Source organism: Orycteropus afer, unplaced genomic scaffold (assembly GCF_000298275.1).
Source record: "Orycteropus afer afer isolate SDZICR_OR568_19922 unplaced genomic scaffold, OryAfe1.0 scaffold00142, whole genome shotgun sequence".
Taxonomy (NCBI): Eukaryota; Metazoa; Chordata; class Mammalia; order Tubulidentata; family Orycteropodidae; genus Orycteropus; species Orycteropus afer.
The window spans coordinates 4,430,753-4,453,594 of record NW_006921729.1 but is presented as its reverse complement, the minus strand read 5'-3'; the positions used below and the strand labels follow the sequence as shown (position 1 = coordinate 4,453,594).

General features: G+C 42.7%; 1 protein-coding gene across 1 annotated transcript in view; it reads right to left on the bottom strand.

Moving 5' to 3' along the window:
- TTC21A (tetratricopeptide repeat domain 21A) overlaps nucleotides 1-22,842 on the bottom strand; it is a 55,606-nt gene that overhangs the window by 19,807 nt on the left and 12,957 nt on the right. Inside the window, exons 5-9 of the mRNA XM_042781635.1 lie at nucleotides 19,317-19,439; nucleotides 16,098-16,255; nucleotides 7,052-7,136; nucleotides 5,010-5,108; nucleotides 3,868-4,060 (exon numbers count right to left, since the gene is read on the bottom strand). Coding sequence (XP_042637569.1) covers nucleotides 3,868-4,060; nucleotides 5,010-5,108; nucleotides 7,052-7,136; nucleotides 16,098-16,255; nucleotides 19,317-19,439 — 658 coding nt within the window. The remainder of the gene's footprint in view (nucleotides 1-3,867; nucleotides 4,061-5,009; nucleotides 5,109-7,051; nucleotides 7,137-16,097; nucleotides 16,256-19,316; nucleotides 19,440-22,842) is intronic.

Sequence of the window (22,842 nt, the reverse complement as noted above, 5' to 3'; positions counted from 1 at the left end):
GAAACCCTATGGGGAAGTTCTGCTCTGACCTATAGGGTGACTATGAGTCAGAATCAACTCGATGACACCCAACAACATTACAGGAGTCCCTGGATGACAAAGATGGTTAAGTACTTGACTACCAACCAAAAGTTAGCAGTTCAAACCCACTCAGAGGTACCTTGGAAGAAAGGCCTGGAGATCTGCTTCCAAAAGGTCACAGCCTTGAAAATGCTGTGGAGCAGTTCTACTCTGCACACATGAGGTCACCATGTGTCTGAATGAACTTGAGAGCAACTTTTTTTTTCAACGTGTATACACACACAGATCAAACACATACATTTACATGTATGCATATGCTGATACCAACAGGTTTAAAAAAGCACACATAAACAGAGGGATTCAAATCATATGTATCCTGTAACCTGAGTTTCTCACTTTATATATGACAGACATATTTTCTCTTCAGTTGATACAAATCTATCTCCTTCTTTTTAATGATGATATAATATCCCACTGTGTGGCTATAACAATTTATTTCACAATGCCCTATTGAAGGAAACTTAATTCTGCATTTATCAGGTTTTTATTGTTTAAATATTACAATGCCAGGGTGAACATTTTTGTATGTTCAAATTCCTGAAGCATAATTGATGGGTCAAAGGGACGCATGCTTAAAATGTTCATACCAAAAAACAAACAATTGTACTGCATTGACTCCAACTCACGATGAGCCTGAGTGTGTCAGAGTAGACCTGTGCTCCGTAGGGTTTTCAATGGCTGATTTTTTGGAACTAGAGTGCTAGGGATTTCTGCCAAGGAGCCTCTCGCAGAATTCACCCCTCCAACCTTTCTCGGTTACCAGCCGAGCATGTTAACTGTTTGCACCAACTTGACCTCCCAAGAGATTTGAGTTTATCTCTCTACCGATAGGATGTGAAAGCCTCCTTTCCCCACAGCCTTGCTGATATGCATTAACCTTCACCAGTCTAAAAAGACACTAGTTTTAATTTGCATTTATTTGACTATTAAGAAGAATGAATATCTTTTCATATATTTAATGGCCTTTTCTACTGCAAATTTCCTGTTCATAGTCTTTGACTATTTTTCTTTGGGGTTTTTTTTCTTTTTATAAATTAAGATTATTAACCCTTTGTTGCAAACATTTCCTACTGGTTTGCCATCTACCTTTTAACTATTTTTTATAATGTCTTTTGCCATTAAGTATTTTTTCGCAGTCAAATCTGTAAAAATATCCTTTATAGCTTCTGAATTTGCAGTCAGGCTTAGAATCCCAGGAGAACTCGAGTTTAATCTCTGTGTTTAATTCATCTGGAATTCATGATGTGAGATGGGGACTTACCATCTTTATTTTATTTTTATTTTTCATAATGGATAGCCAGGTGTCCAACCATCATTTGTTGTCCAATCTATTGAAGTAAAATGCCACCTTTATCATAAGGTCCATTTCTGTCCCATTTATCTATTTGTTTATTCAAATAGTGCCAGCCTTTAGCTGACTTAATTGCTATCATTTCATGTTGTGTTTCGACGTCTGGAGGACAAATTCTCTGTTCCTATTCATCCTCTTTTCCAGATACTTACAGACTATGTCAGTGTATTTACTTCCTAATCACCATCTTGGTTTTCACTGACATCCATACCACTCTTTGGCCTGTCTATATGGGATTTTTCACTTTGCAATTATGTTTTCAATCTTTAACAACTATTTTTTTTGTTCTCTGCACCTTCTTATAGACATAACAGCCTCTTCAAATACTGAACGTGTTTGTAGGGGGCAAAAATATACTTTCTATATTCTGTCTTAACTTTGCTCCTATGAGGGCCACTGCTTTCCATGTCCTACCCAACTAGCAGATTTATAAATGAAGGGCTAGTCTGGTAAGTACTAGCAGCTGGGGTGGATTTCCCTAGAAATTATTAAGGCCACTGTTTGATTTTCCCAGAAAAGCCAGATAAGATGGTGACTTGGCCTGGGCTGGGCTAAGTGGGACACACTTTGGGCAGTGGACTTCCCTTCTGGCTGCCAGTTGGGGCTCTCCCTTGAATGAGGAAGTTGGGAAGGCCTTAGCTTGGTGGAGAAATATCTGAGGGGATTTTACCTACATGCTGAGCAGCCAAGTCTTTTTGTTCTTTATGTCCCTGGTGGTGGTGGGAACTCTGGTAGGCTCTGCTTTGCTCCCAACTGTCCCCAAGCCCAGTAAGAGCCTCCTTGATTTGATTCTTTGGTCTGGGTACAGTTCCAGTCATCCTCCCATTAGCTCAGTGACTGCCTGTTATGAATAGAATTGTGTCCCCAAAAACTCTATGCTGAAGTCGCAACCCCTGATACCTGTGATTGTGACCTTATTTGGAAATAGTGTCTTTGAGGATGTTATCATTTAAGTTAACATGAGGACATACAGGAGTAGGGTGGGTTCTAATCCAACCTGAGTGATGTCCTTATAAAAAGGGAGGAGAGACACAGAGAGCAACACAGAGGGAAGACAGCCATGTGAAGACAGAGGCAGAGACTGGAGTAATGCATCTATGAGCCAAGGAACATCACGGATCGCTGACCCTCACCAGAAGTTCAGAGAGGCGTGAACAGGTTCTCCCTCAGCACCCTCAGGAGAAATCAACACAGGTGACACCCTGATTCCAGACTGCTAGCCTAGAGAACTGTGAGGCAATCAATTTCTGTTCTTTAAAGACACTTAGTTTGTGGTCTTTTGTTACAGTAGCCCTAGGAAACTACTATACTGCCCAAGGCATACTTTTTCTCCCAGCCACTGGTGACTCTGAACTCATGATTTTTTTTTTTTTTTAATTTCTGTTTTTCCTGGAGTGCTTCAAGGAAAGCTGATCTACCTCTTCCTTTAGCTGACCCATCTCTCCCTATGTTGGTTTATGGGTTTCTAGACCTACTTGGAATTTCCATATAACTGATAACCACCTAATTTACCACTTCTAGAAATGTGAACTTCTTGAAAGTTTCTGGTCCACTGACAATACCTTTCCCTGTGCCTCAATGGACTTCTTATATTTTTAAAACATCTTCCACTATTTTCATGAGGTTTGGGGAAGGAGGAAGAAGCATGGACCTCAGGAGTCAGCCTGACTTGTGGAAGCAGAACTCAAGACAACTCTGACAACTGTGCTTTACAGATGAGGAGCTTGGAGTTCTGAGAGGAGAAGGGACTTGCCCAAAAGTACACAACTGCTCGGAGCCAGGGCAGGAACCTGGCCTGCCTTGAGATCTGGGCCACACATCTTTCTCAACCAAAACAAAACACTGCAGCTTCAGAATTCATCAGAAAATATGGATCTGGGGCTTTTAAAAACGTGTAAAATGCAAATGAGACTCTTGAAAAACTCATTTGACATTTATAGAAAGGATAAAAACAGCATCTAAAAAGACAGGGATGTAAAAGCCTTGGAGATGCTTGTCCTGGTGGCCTTTCAGCTCAGTGCCCTGCACTCATCTCTGTAGCCCTTCCCTCTGCAGGGCACTGAGCTGAAAGGCCACCAGGACAAGGGTGAGAAGGGCTGTTTCCAACACTAGCCTTTTGGGGCCTGAGATGAGGCAGTCTAACTAGATATAAGGAAGGACAAGCTGTCAGTCCTCCAGGGGAGTCAGAGTGTAGGCACTGGTAATCTGAGTTAGATCTATATCAGAGGGGATTTGACTACATTTCCAAAAATGTCCTTGTCCCTTATACCCATACCTGTGGATTCACAGAAAGGCATCTCATTGTACATGTACCCCTAAACTCACAAATCCTCCAGAGAAAATACATCTCAGCACTCTCTTTTGGATCCATAAAGGCTGTCTGCTTGGCTCCCAGCATCCACCTCCCACCACCCACCAGCCCTGCCCACATAGACCTGTCAAGGCAGCTACACTGCTCTCATCCAGTTTCATGGCTTCAGAGTACCACCGTGATGCCTCCTTTACTTGGTCCTGCAGGATGAAGAGATAGCCCAGCTCTACAGCCACATGGGCGGAGGAGGGTGTGGTCATGAAGGTACGCTCGATGAAGCTACATAATAGCTGCAGGATTGCCTGGTGTCTTCCACACTGCAAGGAACAGACACATGGGAAGGGGGAGGTCAGGCATTCTAGCCTGAGCAAGGCCTCATCAGGCAGGGATAACTTTGGTAGGGTTGGGTAGGTTCAGGAAAGGACAAGAGGTACTTGTGTCTAGGTAATGGAGCTGTGTAGGTGTCTGGCTCCCAAAGTATTTCCCACTGGCCATATCTGTGGAACATGCCTCTAGCCATAGGGCCACCCATCCCCTGTCTGTCCAAGGTAATTCATTCAAGAGGTTTGTCAAAAATTGAAGCTGGCTGAGAGCTGTTTCTGGCCTTGAAAACTGTTAGCAGCCATACTCCCTGCCATGTGTGGAAGAGGAGGCAGAGTGAATTAGCTGCCCACAAGGAGCTGGTGTCCTGGTGGCATTCAATGCCACAGTTCTGTTGTCTGAGGCCCCAGAGCTGCCCTTGTTCTTAGGGCAATCCCTTCTAGTAAATTTTGTTTGGGGTCTGACAGATCTGACAGAGACACAGATTCTTTGGCAACCTGGTTCATTCGGAACTTGCCTCACATCAGAGAGGCCTAGGCAGGCCAGCCTCCCCTGTCACTTCCACAAAAAGAATATGGGGTGGGTGTGGGTGGAGCTATGGTGGGCAGCAACTCAGAGGTGCAGCTGGGCATGATTCTGTGCACAACAGCTGCATAGTCTCTCCTTCTCTAAGTAAAGCACCTCCCCCCTAAAAGGGCTTTCAGACCTCATTGCCCTGATAGTCACCACACCTCTGAGGGGCACCTGGGCCAAGGGTTCAGAGTCCACATGTACTAGAGGCGAGAAGGGCCACAGGGGTGGGCTACAGCCTGACAGACTCAGTTTGAGCTGTGGGGGCAGATGGGGAAGTGGATGAGAGAAAGGGCAGGGTATTGAGAGGAAGATAAGCCTTCCCCAAGGAACACACAGAGAGGCACCACTTCAGAAAACAGAAAAGAACCTTACCAGTCTGCCAACCACAAGAATTTTTTTAAGATGGAGGCTTGGATTTTGGGGCTCTCTTATCTCTAGAGCCTTAATCAGATTTCTAATGTGCTCAACAGCCTGTAGGGACAAAATAGACAAGGTCAAAAGCAACAAGTAATATCAAGTCTATTGGGCAGTGATCCTCAGCCTAGGTCCCACATTAGCATCAGCTGGGAGATTTGTTTTAAAATACCCGTACCTGCACCTATCCCCAGAGATTCAGATTTAACTGGACTGTGATGGGGGCCAAGGGGCTCTGGTGGTTTAGCGGTTAAAGCACTGGGCTGCTAACAGAAAAGTCAGCAGTGTGAACCTACCAGCTGATCCGTGGGAGAAAGATGAGGCAATCTGCTTCTGTAAAGATCACAGTCTTGGAAACTCTATGTGGCAGTTCTACTCTATTGTATAGGGTCACGATGAATCGGAGCTGACTTGATGGCAATGGACTTAATGGGGGATGAGGGCCAGGCATCAGTATTACTTTAAATCATCCTAGGTGGAGGTTTGGGAACATAATTCACCCAAGAATTGGCTCTGACCCTTTGTTCCTGAGCTTATGAGGAGAAGCTGTCCCTTCAGCCTTACCCCGGTAGAGCCAGGAGCCAGCCCTCACTGCCCATACATACCATAGCCCACTAGTCTACCAAGCCACCTGTGCTGGCCCCAGGAACAGATGGCAAAGGCAGGCCCCAGACTCAAGAGCCTCTGCTCTATTTTGACATGAGTCACCACCATGGTGCCTCTCTTGTCATTCTTGTGATTCCTCCTGACAGCTCTGGAAGTCAGTGTAACTGTCAGCACTTCCCAGTCAAGGAGATGAAGGGTCAGAAAAGCTGGGTGGTTTCCCTGAGGTCATCAGCCAGCTAAGTGACTGATTGACTCTTAAGCCTGTGTTTTCCCCTTGACTCTTTGGCCCACCATCCAATACCCCTACCTCAAGGAGCAGGGAATTTTCAGTTCTAAGTTGCAAAGATGGGCCTAAAGTGAACTCAAGATGAAGTGGGACTGTTTGTTCAGTATTAGAAAGCAAGATCAGAGCTGGGCAGCCTGGAATGGGCAGGGGTAGAGAGGTGTCAGCATTTGGGATGAGGGTAAAGGAGGGGTGATCTATGCTACCCTGCCCCTAGGCCTAACCTCAGGCTGGACCCTAAGAAGCTCTGGGGGCAGAGGGAGCTGAGGACAGGCCTGTTCTTTTCCTACTCAGAGACAGTACTGGGACCATCTTCAAGGTGTCTTCCAAATAGGACTGTCCCCTCCATCTCACTCCACCCCAGTTCCTAGCACAAAATCCATAATCTCAGAGCTGTGCCAAAGGAACTAGAAGCTTTCTTCTCCTGCCATGACACCTGAGAGATCCTTGATTTGCCATAATTTCCACAAAGGCAGATACTGTTTTCTGTCTCATTTGCTCAAAACACAAATTTTGGTTAAAACCACAAACTCTGTTTTTAACAATAAGACACTGTGTGGATATTGAAGTTTTTATTAAGAGTTCTAGGTGTTTCTGACTGCATCTGAGGATCATTTTAGGTTTTTTGGAAGACTGAAAGCCTTAGGAGCAAATGTGGTGCCACGTACTGCTTGATCAATGTCTAAGCAACCCAACCAATCATTTAGGGATTTCTGAAACACTACCACAACCTCTACTATCAGTTAGCATTGATTGAATTATTATAGTGCACCAGGCACTGTTTCAAGCTTTACCACTTCTCTCAGTTAGTCCTTATAATCACCTCACAAGGAGGGTGGAATTATCTCCATTTTACAAATGAGGATCCTGAGCTTATCCAGGTAGAAACACCTGCCCAGATTCACATGGATAGGAAGTGCCAGAGCCAGAATCAATGTGCTGTCCGATTCTCAAGATGTATTGCCCGAAGAGCCAACCAGAGAAGATCCCTTGACAGGAAACATGGGGTGGGCAAGGAGCATGCTCCAAGGCCTTAGGGGTGGGATATGAGGGGTTCCTTCTTGGCTCTGTCTGTTTCAAGGCTCAATTTTTATGTCTTGAAAGAACTTACTTTGGTCATGTTTCCTTCTCTCGCAAGCTCATGCACAGCTAGAATTTGGCAGGCGTCAATATTACTTTCATCTTTTTCTAGGATTCTGAAATAGGAAGAGGAGCCACATGAATTAAGAGTATTGATAGGATGGTGCAGCAGCAACTGCTATTTGTCCTCCAATATCCATTCTCCCTTCTTTTTAATAATGTTGTTTCATGTTGACAGAGTAGAACTGCACTGTTAGATTTTCAAGGCTGTAATTTTTACAGGAGCAGATTGCCAGGTATATGACCCAAGAGCTGTTCGGAGGGTTTGAACCATGAACCTGTTGACTAGCAGCCAAGCACTTTACCAGTATGCCACCAGGGCTTCTTTCTTTTAATAATAAAATTCCCAAGTTAGTCAGGCACATGGCTGCCCAGAATAAAGACTACATTTCCCAACTTCCACTGCAGTTTAGGTATAGCTATGTGACTAAGTTCTGACCAACAGGATGTAAGTAAAAGCAATATGTGTAATATCCAGTTGTGTCCTTAAAATAAAACAACATGCTTTCCATTTCTGCTCTTTCCTTTTCCTGCTGGCCAGAATGTGGATCATGTGAGCAACATCCTAGAAATTACAGAGCAATAAGACAGAAGGGGCCTGGGACCCTACAGAATTAAACCACCATCCAGACTTGGACCATCACTCAAACTTTTACCAGAGATAGGAAAAACCTTCTATATTTTTTAAGCCATATGTTTTAGGCGTTTACAGAAGCCTATTCATATCCCACCTAACATGGACATAATCATGATACCAAGGTCTGGGAGTGGCTAGAGAGGCACTGGGGGACAGTCCATAGCTGCAAGATGGAAACCAATCAAAAATGCAAACTGACGGTCATTGAGTGTATTCTGACTCATAGTTACCATATAGGACAGGGTAGAACTGCTCCATAGAGTTTCCAAGGCTGTAAACCTTTACAGAAGCAGATTGCCACAGAGTGGCTGGTGGGTTTGAACCACTGACGTTTTGGTTAGCAGCCCAATGATTTAACCACAGCATCATTAGAGCTCCCTGCAAGATGGAAAGGGAACCTCAAATTCAGTCATGCATCCTTAAGAAGATGTAGCCTTTAATCAGATTATGGAGTTTTCTATATTCTGTTGCTTATAGGGAACTTCCTATTTTTCAGCCTGGTCAGGGAATGACATTTTGCTTAATAGAGGGTTACTCTAATTAACAGGGCTCCTTCTCTAATTAACATATAGAACTACAACATGATAGGCATATTCAACATTCAAAGAGTTCTAAATATTTCTGATGATCAGAAGGCACTGGGAACCTTATACATTTGGAAATTTTAAATAATTTATGGATTAAAGAAGAATCAGAATGGATGTTAGAAAATTCTTAGAACCAAATGATACTGAAAATACTACACATCAAAATGTGAATTCTGCTAAAATGATAACTCGAGAGAAATCCATAGACTTAAATGCTTGTATTAGAAAGGAAGATTGAGAAGGAAGGAGGCAGGCAACGAACTCCAGTTAGAAAATAAAAGAATGACTCTAAAAGAAAGTAGTTGGCAAGAAATAATTAAGAGCAGAAATCAATAAATTAGAAAACAAAGATATAACTAAGAGGAACAATAAAACCCAAAGCTGGTTCTCTGAAAAGACTAATAAAAGAGGCAAACTATTTTAAGATAAATAATAATAATAAAAGATGTTAAAGATGATGAAAAAAATTGGAAATGGATAGTGGTGATGGTTGTACAGCAATTAAAGTCACTGAATTGTACATGTAAAAAACATTGAAATGGCAATATATATATATATATATATATATATACATATAGAGATATATATATATATGTTGTTGTGTGCCATCGAGTCAGACCTGGCTCATAGCGACCTTTCCTTGGGTTTCCGAGGCAGTGTCACTATGGAAGTAGATTGCCCCATCTTCCTTCCGAGGAGTGGCTGGTGGGTTTGAACCTCCAGCCTTCTGGTTAGCAGTCAAGTGCCTTAGGCACTACACTACCAGAGCTCCCATATATATAAAATTATATATGGATATATATGTGGTTATATATATATATATGGTTATACACACACACACACACACATACATACACATATACAAACATATATACGTATGTATACGTTCTCCACGATTAAAAAAAATAATAATAAGAGAGAAGGGAAAAATATTTGGGACAGAAAGAAACACAGCCAGATAGAGCAGAGATTTTATAAAACAATGGGAGAATACTAGGGACACCACTAACTGTGAAAGTCTCCATGTGGGAAGGTGCTGTGGGGTTGGACTCAACCCGTTGGCATCAAACACGGTCTCCTTGCCAAGGGGCATAGCAAGGCCAAGGCAAGGGAGGCCACACACACCCATGATGTGGCCTTCAGCCAGGTGTTCCCAAGTATTCTGTTGGCCCAAGGCTGAGCTTTCAAAGCAAAGTCTTGACCCAGCTCATGCCAAGGACACTGGCCAGGTATAAACTGTGACAAAGGCATTGCATCTGTGGATTCAGCAGGGCAGAAACACTTTCCATTTGCTACAGCACCTCTCTATAAGACTCAGATTCCAGTTATCATGCTATCTTCAGAGGACTTATCATCCCTTCACAAGGAGAAAAGAGATTTGTTTGTGCTTTTTTTTTTTTTTAAAGAACTGTGCTATATATATGACCACCCATCTTAGTAACAATTCATAGTGATAACTCATGGTCATTGATCTGGTTACTTAGTGCTGCTCTAACAGGAAATATACCACAAATGGGATGGCCTTAACAAACAGCAGTTTATTCTTAACAGTTTGGAGGCTTTAATATGTCCAAGTTCATAGTGCCAGGCTCTAGGGGCTGGGTGAAAGCCCCTCAACCTTGGGGTCCAGCTCTGCCTTCTGTTCCTGGCCCACTGCAGCTAGAGGCATTTCTTCACTCAAACAGCTGCTGGCTGCTGAGGCTGAGAAGCCCCAAGGTTGACAAGGAAAAAAGCACAGTCCCGATGTTACCAATCCACACGGCAGGCCATTAACTTAAGTCCACTGTAAGTCCCAAGGTCGGCAGAGCATAGCAGGCTGCTGAGCAACAACACGGCTACATGCAGGGTCCAAGCATGCCAAAGGCTAGAGACCATTCTCAAAACTTCTTATATACAGGAAGCAGACCACATACCCAAAGGCAGCTACTCAGATGCTCATAGTAGATTCCAACATGGAGTTGATTACCAGTCTCATCATGGGGAATACTGCATCCAGCTGCCCAGCCACTCAACCAGGCCCAGCCAAGTTGACACACAAACATAACCACCATAATCATTAAGAAAAAAACTTGTCCATTAATTCTTTCAAGAAGCAAATGAGTATTATAGATTTTAGGAATACTGTGATGAAAATAGTTAGAATAAAACATTAGAGTTTAAAGAGATATGCCTCAGTTATCTAAAAAATTCTGTTTTCAAAAGCTTTTCCATCATACATCTCTGGCCAACTGACTTTCCAACAAGGGTGCCAAGTCTATTCAGTGAGGAAAGAATAGTCTTTTCAATAAGTGGTGCTGAGACAACATGTGGATTTCCACATGCAAAAGAATGAAGCTGGATCCATACCTTACACCAAATATGAAAATCGATTCAAACAGATCAATGAACCAAACACAAGAGCCAAAACCATACAACTCTTAGAAAAAAACATAGAAGTAAAGCTTTGAGACTTTGTTTTTGGCAATGGATTCTTAGATATGACACCAAAATCAGGAGCAACAAAAGAAAAAATGTATAAATTGGACTTCATTAAAATTAAAAATTTTGTGCATCAAGGGACATTATGAAGAAAGTGAAGAGACAACCACAAAATGGGAGAAAATATTTGGAAAGGACATAGCAAACAACAGTTTAAAATCCTGAACATATAAAGAACTCCTGCAAGTGACCAACAGAAAGACAAACAATCCAACTTTAAAAATGGGCAAAGGACATGAATATACATTTCTCCAAAGAAGATAAACAAATGGCCCAAAGGTACACATGGAAAGATCACGTCAACATCATTAGTCATATGTTGTTGTTTTTGGGTGCCCTCTAGTTGATTTTTAACTTATAAGGACCCCATGTGACAGAATAGAACTCCTCCATAGAGTTTTCTTGGCTGTAATCTTTTTTTTTTTTCTAAATTTTACTTATTTTATTGTTGTTGAGAATATACACAGCAAAACGTATACCACTGCAAGAGTGTCTACATGTACAATCTATAATATTCATTATATTCTTTGAGTTGTGTAACCATTCTCACCCTCCTTTTCTGAGTTGTTCCTCCCTCATTGACTCATAAACTCACTGCCTTCTAAGCTTCTTATCTAATCTCTCAAGTTGCTGTTGTCAATTTGATCCCATATACAGTTATTAAAAGAGTATAATTCTCAAGACAGACCTTTTTCACTCGTTAAGCTAAACTATTTGGTTTTAAGAAGATTGTAGGAGATATTTTTGGTTTAAGGTTTAAAGACTGTTTCAGGGCAATAGTTTCAGGGTTCATGCACCCTCCATGGCTCTAGAAGTCTAGAGTCCATGAGAATTTGAAATTCTTTACTGCATTTCCCCCTTTTGCTCATGATTCTTCTATGGAATCTTTGATCAAAATGGTCAGTAATAGTAGCCAGGCACCATCCAGTTCTTCTGGTCGTATGGCAAGGGAGGCAGCTGTTCATGGAGGCAATCAGCCACACATTCCACATCATCTTCCTATTCCTGACTCTCCACCTCCCCTCCTCTATTGCTCCAAGTGAACTCAGACCAATTGTTGTGCCTTGGATGGCCACTTGTCAGCTTTTAAGAGTCCAGGCACTATGTATCAATCTAGGAGGCAGCACAGAAGCACTAAACACATTATTAGACCAATTAACTGAGATGTCCCAGGAAACCATGACCTTAAACCTCCAAACCAAGGAACCAAATCCCATGAGGTGTTTGGTTTAAATAAGCATCTTCAACAGCTACTTCTTCTTCTTCTTCTGCCATTGTTATAAATATATCTTTCATACAATTTTGCAAATTCAACTTTTTACAGGTGTACAACTTATTGACAACAATTATAACAATTGGCTGTCTAAGCAAGACATCCAGAGAGAAAGAGAAAGAGAGAGAGAGAGACAAAGGTAGGAAGGAAGGAAAGAAAAGAGGGAGGGAGGAAGAACGGAAAAAGAAGGGAGGGAATTAGGGAGGAAGGGAGGAAGGAAACAGAAGTAACTCCAACTACTGATGGGGGGGGCGCTAAAAAATAACCAGAAAACCACAAGATGAGTTATCACCACAGCATGTACCTGCCATGTGTTTCTCCAGATATTGTAAAACAACAATTTTAAAAAGATACAAGATAAATTGAGAGATGATTATGTAGCAAATACATTGTTATTCACTTAAGAGATACTCTTAATAGCAACTGGGACCTCAAAAGCTTGAAAGCAGCCATCTAGATGCAGTGATGGGCCTCTCCTTGTCCAGAGCAAAGAAGAATGAAGAAAATTAAAGATGCAAGGAAACAATTAGTCCAAGTGACTGGTACACCATGTGATCCTGTCTATATCACTATGAGACCAGAAGAACTAGATGGTGCCCGGCTGCCATTGCCAACCACTTGGAGGGGGATCTATGTAGGAGATCCTGGATAGAGTGGGAGAACAATGTAGGACAAAACTCAAAATCATTAAAAAAAGAGGCGGGGGGAGCGACCAGGTTTGCTAGTCTGATAGAGCCTGGTGGAACTCTGAGACTATGGCCCCTAGCTGCCCTTCAGGTCTGAAATTGAAACCACTCCTGTGGCTTCCAGCCAAACAAAAGACAGGCATATGAGCTGAACATTTACATTAGGTAGATACACTCCTTTGAGAGAACAATCATGGAAGAATAGAAGGCTATGTGTGCACACAGAGACAGTTCAGGGAGCAGGAGTGCATGGAGGGAAGGACACAGGGAAGAGGTAACTATGGGAAGGAAGTGAGAGGGGAGCTGTTGCATTGTGGGAAATTGTAGTCAATGTCATGAGACAAAGTGTATGTGAACTGCTGTGTGAAAACTGAATTTGCTCTGTAAACTTTTACCCAAATCACAATTAAAAAAATAATAATAATTAAAAAATAAAGAGAAACAAGAGATACTCTTAATCACTTCATCAGCTCCCCTATGAATACCTGGATTCAGGCCCTCAAATTTCATTTCATCAAGTCTTTCTCTCACTACCCACCAATAAATGTGTTGTAATAAGATTTTGAAAGTAGATAAAGATACTTTTAATTTTTCTAGAGAAATCCAGAAATATAGGTCCTTATGAATTAAGTATACTAAATATTCACACAGTGCTGTTAGGGACCTCCTAAATTACTATAAAGAAGCTCTGGTGACATAGTGCCTAAGGCATTTGACTGCTTCCCAGAAAGTTGGTGGTTCTAACCCACCAGCTGCTCCATGGAAGGAAGATGGGGCAATCTATTTCTGTAAAGATTTACCGCCTTGGAAACCCAATGCGGGTCGCTATGAGTCAGAATTGACTCGATGGCAATGAGTTTGGTTTGGTTTCTTTAAATGACCATAAAGATCAAATTCATCATACAGTTGTGATATTTCATTTCTTGAAAAACAAAAACAATTCCAGTGCATTCATTAACATACCAGGAAAAAAAAAAAAAAAGAACTTCTATCAAACATCCTTCTCTCCTTTTTTATTTCTATTCACAAGGATATTATTTCAAAGATCACCCTACACGGGATGTCTGGCTTAGATAAATCTCAATAATCCCTTAACTCTCTGCTTATGATCCCAGCCTGCCACTAAAACTGTTCCCTCAAAGTCACTGTTATGGATTGAATTGTGTCTGCAGGGCTCTCCCCAACCCCCAAATACCCTATAGCTATGGATACAATCCTGTTTGCAAATATGGTTTTCCTTGTTATGTTACTGAGACTCTATCAGTATAACCAACAATAAAAAAAAAAAGGCATTATCACTAGGAGGTAGATTGCCCAACCTTCCTTCCAAGGACTTGCTACTGGGTTTGAAGTGCCAGCCTTCTGGTTAGCAGTTAAACCTTATTACTTCTGAGTTACAAGGAGCAGCAGCATAGTGGTGGGAGAGATAGATGCCACATGGCCACGTGGAGATTGCCAACCAAGAAACACTGGGGCTACAGAGCTCTGGTAGCATAGTGCCTAAGACACTTGACTGCTAACCAGAGGCTAGTGGTTCAAACCCACCAGCTACTCCTCGGAAGGAAGGCTGGGCAATCTACTTCTGTAGTGATACCTCCTTGGAAACCCAAGGAGGGGCACTACGAGTCAGGACCCACTCAATGGCACAAAACAACAACAACAACAAAAGCTAAGACAAGGACCTTCCCCCAGAGCTGACAGAGAGCTTCTACTTAGAGGTGGTGCCCTGAAATTGGACTTCTAACTTCCTGGACAGTGAGAAAATATATTTCTATTCATTAAAGCCACTCACTCAACTGTAATTCTGTTACAGCAGCATTAGGAAACTAAGACAGTTAGGCATCAGCAACATTTTTCCCAAAAAGTTTTTAATAAAGATTACATTTTATTAAAGTATATCATATCCATTAAATAATACAATAGTCCCTAGTCCCACTCTCCCTTCATTCTCTCCTACCCTCCACTCCTTAGAGGCAACTACTTTCTCCCCTATAACACCTGGTTCTTTTCTTTCTTTCTTTCTTTTTTTAAATTGTGATTTGGGTGAAAGTTTACAGAGCAAATGCATTCATTTTCCATACAGCAGCTCACATACACTTTGTCTCATGACATTGACTACAATTTCCCACAATGCAACAGCTCCCCTCCCACTTCCTCCCCATAGTTACCTCTTCCTTGTGCCCATCCCTCCATGCACTCCTGCTCCCCAAGCTGTCTTCCTGTGCATACACTGTCCTTCTATTCTCCCATGATTGATCTCTCCAAGTAGTGTATCTACCTAATGTAAATGTTAAGCTCATATGCCTGTTTTTTGTTTGGCTGGAAACCACAGGAGTGGGTTCAATTCCAGACCTGAAGGGCAGCTAGGGGCCATAGTCTCAGGGGTTCCACCAGGCTCTATCAGACCAGGAAACCTGGCCTCCCCGCCCCCCTTTTTTTTTTTTAATGATTTTGAGTTCTGTCCCACAGTGTTCTCCCACTCTATCCAGGATTTCCTACATAGATCCCCCTCCAAGTGGTTGACAGTGGTAGCCGGGCACCCTCTACTTCTGTTCTCATAGTCATATAGGCTGAGGATCACTTGATGTACCAGTCACTTGGACTAACTGTTTCCATGAATATTTGATTGTCTTCATTCTTCTTTGCTCTGGCAGAGGAGAGACTCATTGTTGCATCGAGATGGCCACTTGTAAGCTTTTAAGGTCCCAGTTGCTACTTGCCAGAGTATGATGTGGAACAATGTTTTTTTTTTTTTTAAATTGTGATTTGGGTGAAGATTTACAGACCAAATTCACTTTCCATACAGCAGTTCACATATACTTTGTCTCATGTCATTGATCACAGTTTACCGCAATGCAACAGCTCCCCTCCTACTTCCTCCCCATAGTTACCTCTTCCCAGTGTCCATTCCTCCATACACTCCTGCTTCCTGAGCTGTCTCCCTGTGCATAAGTAGTCATTCTTTCTCCCATGATTTGGAACAATGTTTTTGTGTACTATGTTATGCCAATTGTAACTCCTGGTTCTTTAGGTGGTTCCTTCTATCTCTCATCTAAACAGTATGCTTATGCTTCTACTTCTTACTTTACCCATCATGGGCCATAGCTCTGGCCTCCTGCTGTGATGGATGAGTATTTTAGCTCAATTACACCAATCTTCTCTTCCCTACTCTCCCAATATGATCATATCACTGTAATATAATAATGTCTCTATTAGTGATATTGACCTTTTTGTCCTGTCCATGTAGTACAGACAGTATCTCCCATCTCCTAGTCTTATAGGATGGGAGCATACTAGCATCCTCCACTTGGAAATGAAGCAAGCAGCCCATGTGTCATGGCAGTCCCACCCCTCACCTTTGTGCTGTTTCTACTGTCTGCTCCCAGTCCTGCCTTGCCAAGAACAGCCTCATCTTCAGGACGAAGGCAGGCAAGAAGCCTGCTGAGGCCACGGTGATCTGGTTCACCACCTCCAAAGCTCCTGAGTAGTTCTGCTGCGTCATGAGGTACATTGCCTGTCGAGAGAGCAGGAGAGAAGCGCCTCTGTGTCAGTGCCTATGAAGGGAGATAGGGTACATCCAGTGTCCCCTTTAGGATGAGGGAGAATCTGACATGTAGGCACTGTGGGTCTCCTCAGCTGAGCTAGGGGAGTCCTTGGGTCCTGGCCAGTATAGGAGCCCTTGCTGGCCTTCAGGGATGGAATCGTCACTCAGAGAGCAAATAAAGGTCCACAGCAACCTTAGGTTCCTGGTTGGGCAAAGCAGGGTCTCCAGGGAAACGGTGGGGTTCTAACCTTGGAAAACTCAGCAGGCCTAGAATAGGCCAAGGTCATGTGAGAGCCAGCCTGAGGGGCAGAGCTAGGATCACTGGACATTTTCCAGTTCCACAGACTGCCCATTCATTTCCCACTCACTTTTCTGAATTTGTCACTGAAAATTGTTCCATTAACCCATTGCCGTATAGTTGGTTCCAACTCATGGCAACCTGATGTGTTACACAGCAGAACTGTGCTCCGTTGGATTTTCTTGGCTGTAATCTTTATGCAAGCAGACTGCTAGGCCTTTCTTCTGCTGAGCTACCAGTGGGTTTGAACTGCTATCGTTTTGGATAGCGTTTTGCGCCACCCAGTGACCTTGATGAAAACTGCTCAGTGGCACCCAATTTGATTTTATGCAAAATTCCCTCCTCAGCAAAGCCAGGGAGGTTTTCATTGTCATGGCCCACTGGGTGGGGTCATGGACTCAGCTAGGCACAGCACTAGCCATTGCTCTAGGTTCTTTTGGGCAAATTGTGACACACGTACCTGAGGGGCAGAGGGCAGTGTTCCTAAAAGACTTGAAATTGTTGTACTCTGAAAGGATGGCTGACATTAGACCCTCCACGATGAGGCTTCTCATCAAAAACAAGAGCCGGACATTCTAAAGATGGATTCACGAAGATGGAAGCATAAACACTTCACCACACCTCTCTTTCTAATAGTATAAAACTGGAAACACCCCCAATATTCAAAATAGGGGGTTGCTTTTAGTAAATTACATTATGACCAGACAATGCAGCTTTATATAGACGTGAAAAAGGACATTTGCTTTTGATAAAACATTACATGGAGATAAAGAAACCAAATGACATATGCTCTATGGTTAAAACTATATTAATGACATCATCACTATCTTCCACCCTGCAGTGTGTGCTGTGTGGAACCCCCTTCTGGACCGAGAGTCAGCAGCTGGTCACTCTCAGCTGAGCCTACCTCCTGAGCTCCCTGTGCCCAAAGGAGTTGCCTCCTCAAAGGTCAAACCCCCTCCCAAGGGCAGCCCACCTTCAGTACCTTATCAGGGAGGTATTAAAAGGCCAGTCCAACTCCAGGATTCCCTGTGGAGCTGGCTGAGGCCTTTCCTATGTGTTACAGATTGTGTCCCCCCAAAAAATTATATGTTAGAAATCCTATTATACCTGTGGTTATAATCCAGTTTGGCAATAGGTTTCCTTTGTTATGTTAATGAGGCAGTATTAGTATAGGATAAGTTTTAAGTCAATGTCCTTTGAGATCTAAAAGGGCAGATTAAGCAAACAGCAAGTAAGAAGAGGTGGGGAAGACAGATGCCCTCCCACATAAGATCTCTAAGGAACCAACAAACAGAAGCTGAAAAGAGACAAGTACCTTCCCTCAGAGCTGACAGAGAAGAAAGCCTTCCCCTAGAGCCAGCAGCCTGAATTTGGACTTCCAGATTTCTCAACTGTGAGAAAACACATTTCTGTTTGTTAAAGCCATCCATTTGTGGTATTTCTGTTATAGCACCACTAGGTGGCTAAGACACTGTGACTACTTCACAATTCAACCTCTCCCTCTGCCCAACCCAGCTCCCTTCATTCCTCCCAATGGTACAGGTCCCAAGGGTGCTCTCCAATAAACTTCCTACGCGATGAGCTCTATGCCTCCTGCTTCCTAGAAAACCAACCTAACGTATACCTTAAACCTCCACGTAGAAAAGAGACAGCACGGTGCTGCCCACACATGTTGACATGAGTTATTTGGGGGTGGTGTGGATAAACCTGTTTTTTATGCTCACTTTTTAACTCTTCTTCTTTTTTTTTTTAGACTTCTGTTTTTTTTAATGATACTGGCTAAAGCACTTGACTGCTAACCGGAAGGCTGGCGGTTCAAACCTACCAGCCACTCCTCGGAAGGAAGGTTGGGCAATCCTACTTCTGTAGTGATACTGCCTTGGAAACCCAAGGAGGGGTCGCTATGAGTCGGGGCTGACTCGACGGCACATAACAACAACAACAACATGTATTCATTTTACAAGAAAAAATATACAAACCAAACAGACTATGAGCATAGTTTTTTTCTCTCAAAGGTTGATTCAGTGAGAGTCATGTAAGAAAAAAAAGAATTTAATTTAAATTTAATGGTCCCCAAGTGGCACAAATTGTTTGCTCTTGGCTTTTAAACAAAAGGCTGGCAGTTCAAACCCACCCAGTGGTACCACAGAAGAAAAGGCCTGGTGATCCACTTCCGTTAAGATTATAGCTAAGAAAACCCTCAGTTCTTTTCTGTAAGACATGGGGTTGCCATGGGTCAGAATCAACTTGCCAGCAACTAACAATAATAACAATTTAAATTAAAATCAGAAAATTCATGACATATTATAAATATGTTTACCTCTTTTCTCTTATGGCTAAGTGAACCTTAGGGGAGAGAAGAGGGGAAGGACAAAATGGAGAGGGTGAATGAAGCCTGCAGAGAAAAGGAACAGTGAGTGAAACCAAGAAAGAAGTGAAGAGAGGGAGCCTGAAGGAGTTAAGGAGGAAGACCCTGAGAAGGAGACCCTAAGAAGAACCTCATACGGAATGAAACAGAAACTCAGGCCAGGGAGGAGAGAATGTGAGAAGTGAAGTGGGTCCTGGGCTGTTGTGTGCTCTTGGGCCAGTTGCTAACCCTCTCTGAACCTCTGCTCATCTATCAGGTGAGGGACCTAAAGACCAAGTGTTGGGCCTGAGGTCATCTGGTGGGTCTCTGGCTCTGGTCACCCAGCTAGGGATACTCCCACACCTTCTCTCCCCATTGCCTACCATTCCCATCATCCCCAGCACATCTTTTGTGTCTTCAATTCCTTGTTCCAGGTACTTGATGGATTTCTTTACAATCTGGGGCTTGTCTGAGGTAAGGTCCATCCAGCCTCTGAGCACATAGCCCTGTGATGAGAACAAGATAAAAGACGGAGACTTAGTCCTACACAGCCTTGGCTCAGCCTGCTCCTCCTGCCTTATGCCCCAGGCTTTGCCACCCCCATCCTGAGTCCCTGCCAGACATAGCTCTTATAGGGCAGCCAGATTCTCTCACTGCCAGGACTTTCTATCCTCTGATTGCCTGGGAGGCCATTCTATCCCCTCCTGAATTAAATCCCTTCACCTGATTAACTACTATTAGTCTTTAAAACTCACCTAGAAGGCTCCTCCTCCAGGAAGCCTTCTCTGACCTTTCAGGTCAGGACAGGACACAGGGGCAGAGGCCACCCCAGCTTCTCTTCAATCCTTAGATCAGCCCAGGGCCGACCTGCAGGTAAACTCCATGAATGCCCTCTGAGTGGGTAAGTGGGAGCCATTCTGAGCTCACTGGCTGTTTGCTGGTTCCTCTCTAAACTTCACCCAGCCTTCCCTGGCAGATTGAGGCCAGACCTGAGAAGTAAAACTGGAGGGGTGCTTGAAAGACCTCAACCCTGAACCATCCCTTGATGGCCTAGACTGATGTTTCTCAACTCTTTCAGGATGGCACTCAGCTGCTAACCAAAAAGTTGGTGGTTTGAACCCACCCATTGGCTCCACAGGGGTAAGACATAGTGATCTGCTTCTATAGACTGCTGTTGCTGTTAGGCACACAGAGTTGGTTCTGACTCATAGCGACTATCTGTACAACAGAACAAAACACTGCCTGATCCTGCACTATCCTTAAAATCATTACTATGTTTGAGACCATTGTGGCAGCTACTGTGTCACTCCATCTCATTGAGGGTCTGCTTTTTCAATCACCCTCTACTTTACCAAGTATGATGTCCTTCTCTAGGGACTGGTCCCTCTGGATATCATGTCCAAAGTACATTAGACAAAATCTTATTATCCCCCCTTCTATGGAACATTCTGCTTGTACTTCTTCCAAGACAGATTTGTTCATTCTTCTGGCAATTCATGGTATATTCAATATTCTTTGCCAACACCACAATTCAAATATGTCAATTCTTCTTTGGTCTTCCTTATTCATTGTTGGGCTTTTACATGCATATGACATTGTTGAAAATACTTTGGCTTGGTTCAGGTACACTTTAGTCCTCCAGGAGACATCTCTGCTTCTTAACACTTCGAAGAGGTCTTTTGCAGCACATTTGCCACGGCAATATGTTGTTTGATTTCTTCTGTTGAGGTGTAACCCATACTGGAAGCTGTAGTCTTCATAATCCATAAAGTTTACAGCTTAGAAACCCTATGGAGAAGTTCTGCTTGATCACATGGGGTCACTATGAATTGGAATGAACTCGACAGTGCTGCACTACAACAAAGAGCCTTTCTAAACAGTTTTCCTAATTGTCCACTCACAAGAAATTTTAATATAAATCTATTTATGTACTGTATGTATACCTGTGTTTTATTTTTATTTTATTTTTGCAGTGTTCCCTCCACTCCCCTCCCACCCCTGGTAACCAACAAAGAAAGTTTCCTTCCATATATAAACCTTTCCTTGACTTCTCACAATAATGAACTAATACAATCTTTTTCCTCCTATCATTGACTTATTTCACTCAGCATAATGTCCTCTAAGTTCATCCACATTATGCAGTGTTTCTCAGATTCTATGCTATTCTTTAGTGTTGCATAGTATTTCACTGTGTGTACGTACCATAGTTTGGTTATCCATTCTTCTGTTGATGGGTACCTAGGTTGTTTCCATCTTTTTGCTATTGTAAATTGTGCTGTGATAAACATGCGTGTGCATGTATCTGTTTCTGTCCTGCCTCTCACTTCTTTAGGATGTTGTTGTTTGCCGTTGAGTCAAACCCGACTCATAGCGACCCCTCCTTGGGTTTCCGAGGCAGTATCACTACAGAAGTAGGATTGCCCAACCTTCCTTCTGAGGAGTGGCTGGTGGGTTTGAACTGCCAGCCGTCTGGTGAGCAGGCAAGTGTCTTAGCCATTATGCTACCAGAGCTCCCTTCTTTAGGATATATACCTAGTAATGGGATTGCTGGGTCAAATGGTATTTCTAATTCCAACTTTTTAAGGAATTGCCATACTGTTTTCCACAGTGGTTTATCATTTCACAGCCTCACTAGCACTGTATGAGAGTCCTAATCTCTCCACATCCTCACCAGCATTTGTTATTTTCTGTCTTGTTGAACCTTGCTATTAGTGCTGGGACAAGATAGTATCTCATTGTTGTTTTGATTTGCATCTCTCTAATGGCTAGTGATCATAAACATTTCTTCATGTCTTTGTTGGCCACCTGAATGTTTTCTTTTTATTTTTTATATTTTTGCAGTGTTTCCTCCCCTCCCCTCCCACCCCTGGTAACCCTGAATATCTTCTTTGGTGAAGTGTCTATTAATGTCTTCTCATTTCTTAATTGGATTATTTGTCTTTTTGTTGTTGAGATGTTGGAGTTTTCTATAAATTTTAGAGATAAGTCCCTTGTCACATATGTCATTGCCAAATATTTTTTCCCCATCTGTAGGTTCTCTTTTTACTCTTTTGGAGAAATCTTTTGAAGCACACACATAAAAATTAAATTTTAGAAGGTCCCATTCATCTTGTTTATCTTCTACTGTTTGTGCATTTCGGGTTATGCTTGACGGTCTATTTATGCCATAAATTCCAAAAAACAAAAAAAACAAAAACAACTCACTGACATTAAGTCAATTCTGACTCACAGTGACCCCTTTTGGGTTTCTGAGGAGGTAAATCTTTAATGATGTAGATTGCCCAGTCTTCCGTCCAAGGAGTGGCTGGTGGGTTTGAACAGCCAGCCTTCTGGTTAGTAGTCAAGTGCCTTAGGCACTAAGCTACCAGAGCTCCTAATGCCATGAATTAGGGACCCTAAATTTTCCCCTTGAGGAACTTTATAGTTTTAGGTTTCACATTTAAGCCTTTGATCCATCTGGAGTTAGTTTTTGTATATGGTGTGAGGTATGGATCTTGTTTCATTTTTATGCAAATGGATATCTAGTTTTGCCAGCACCAGTTGTTAAAGAGATCATCTCTTCCCCATTTAATGAATTTCAGCCCTTTGTCAAAAATCAGCTGACCACAGATGCTAATGGATCTATTTCTGGGTTCTCAATTCTGTTTCATTTGTCTCTGTCTGTCATTATACCAATACCAGGCTGTTTTGACTACTGTGGCTGTACAGTGGGTTTTAAGATCTGGAAGCGTGAGACCTTCTACTTTGTTCTTCTTTAATAACTCACTGCCAAGTTCCGTCAAGATGGTCAACTAGGCAGAAAGACTGCACAGATCCTCTTCAACAAAGAAAAGGGAAACCAATTAACACAGACACAGAAGATAATCCTGGACCCCTGAGCCTTGAAGGGAAGGATATATAAGTGGACTA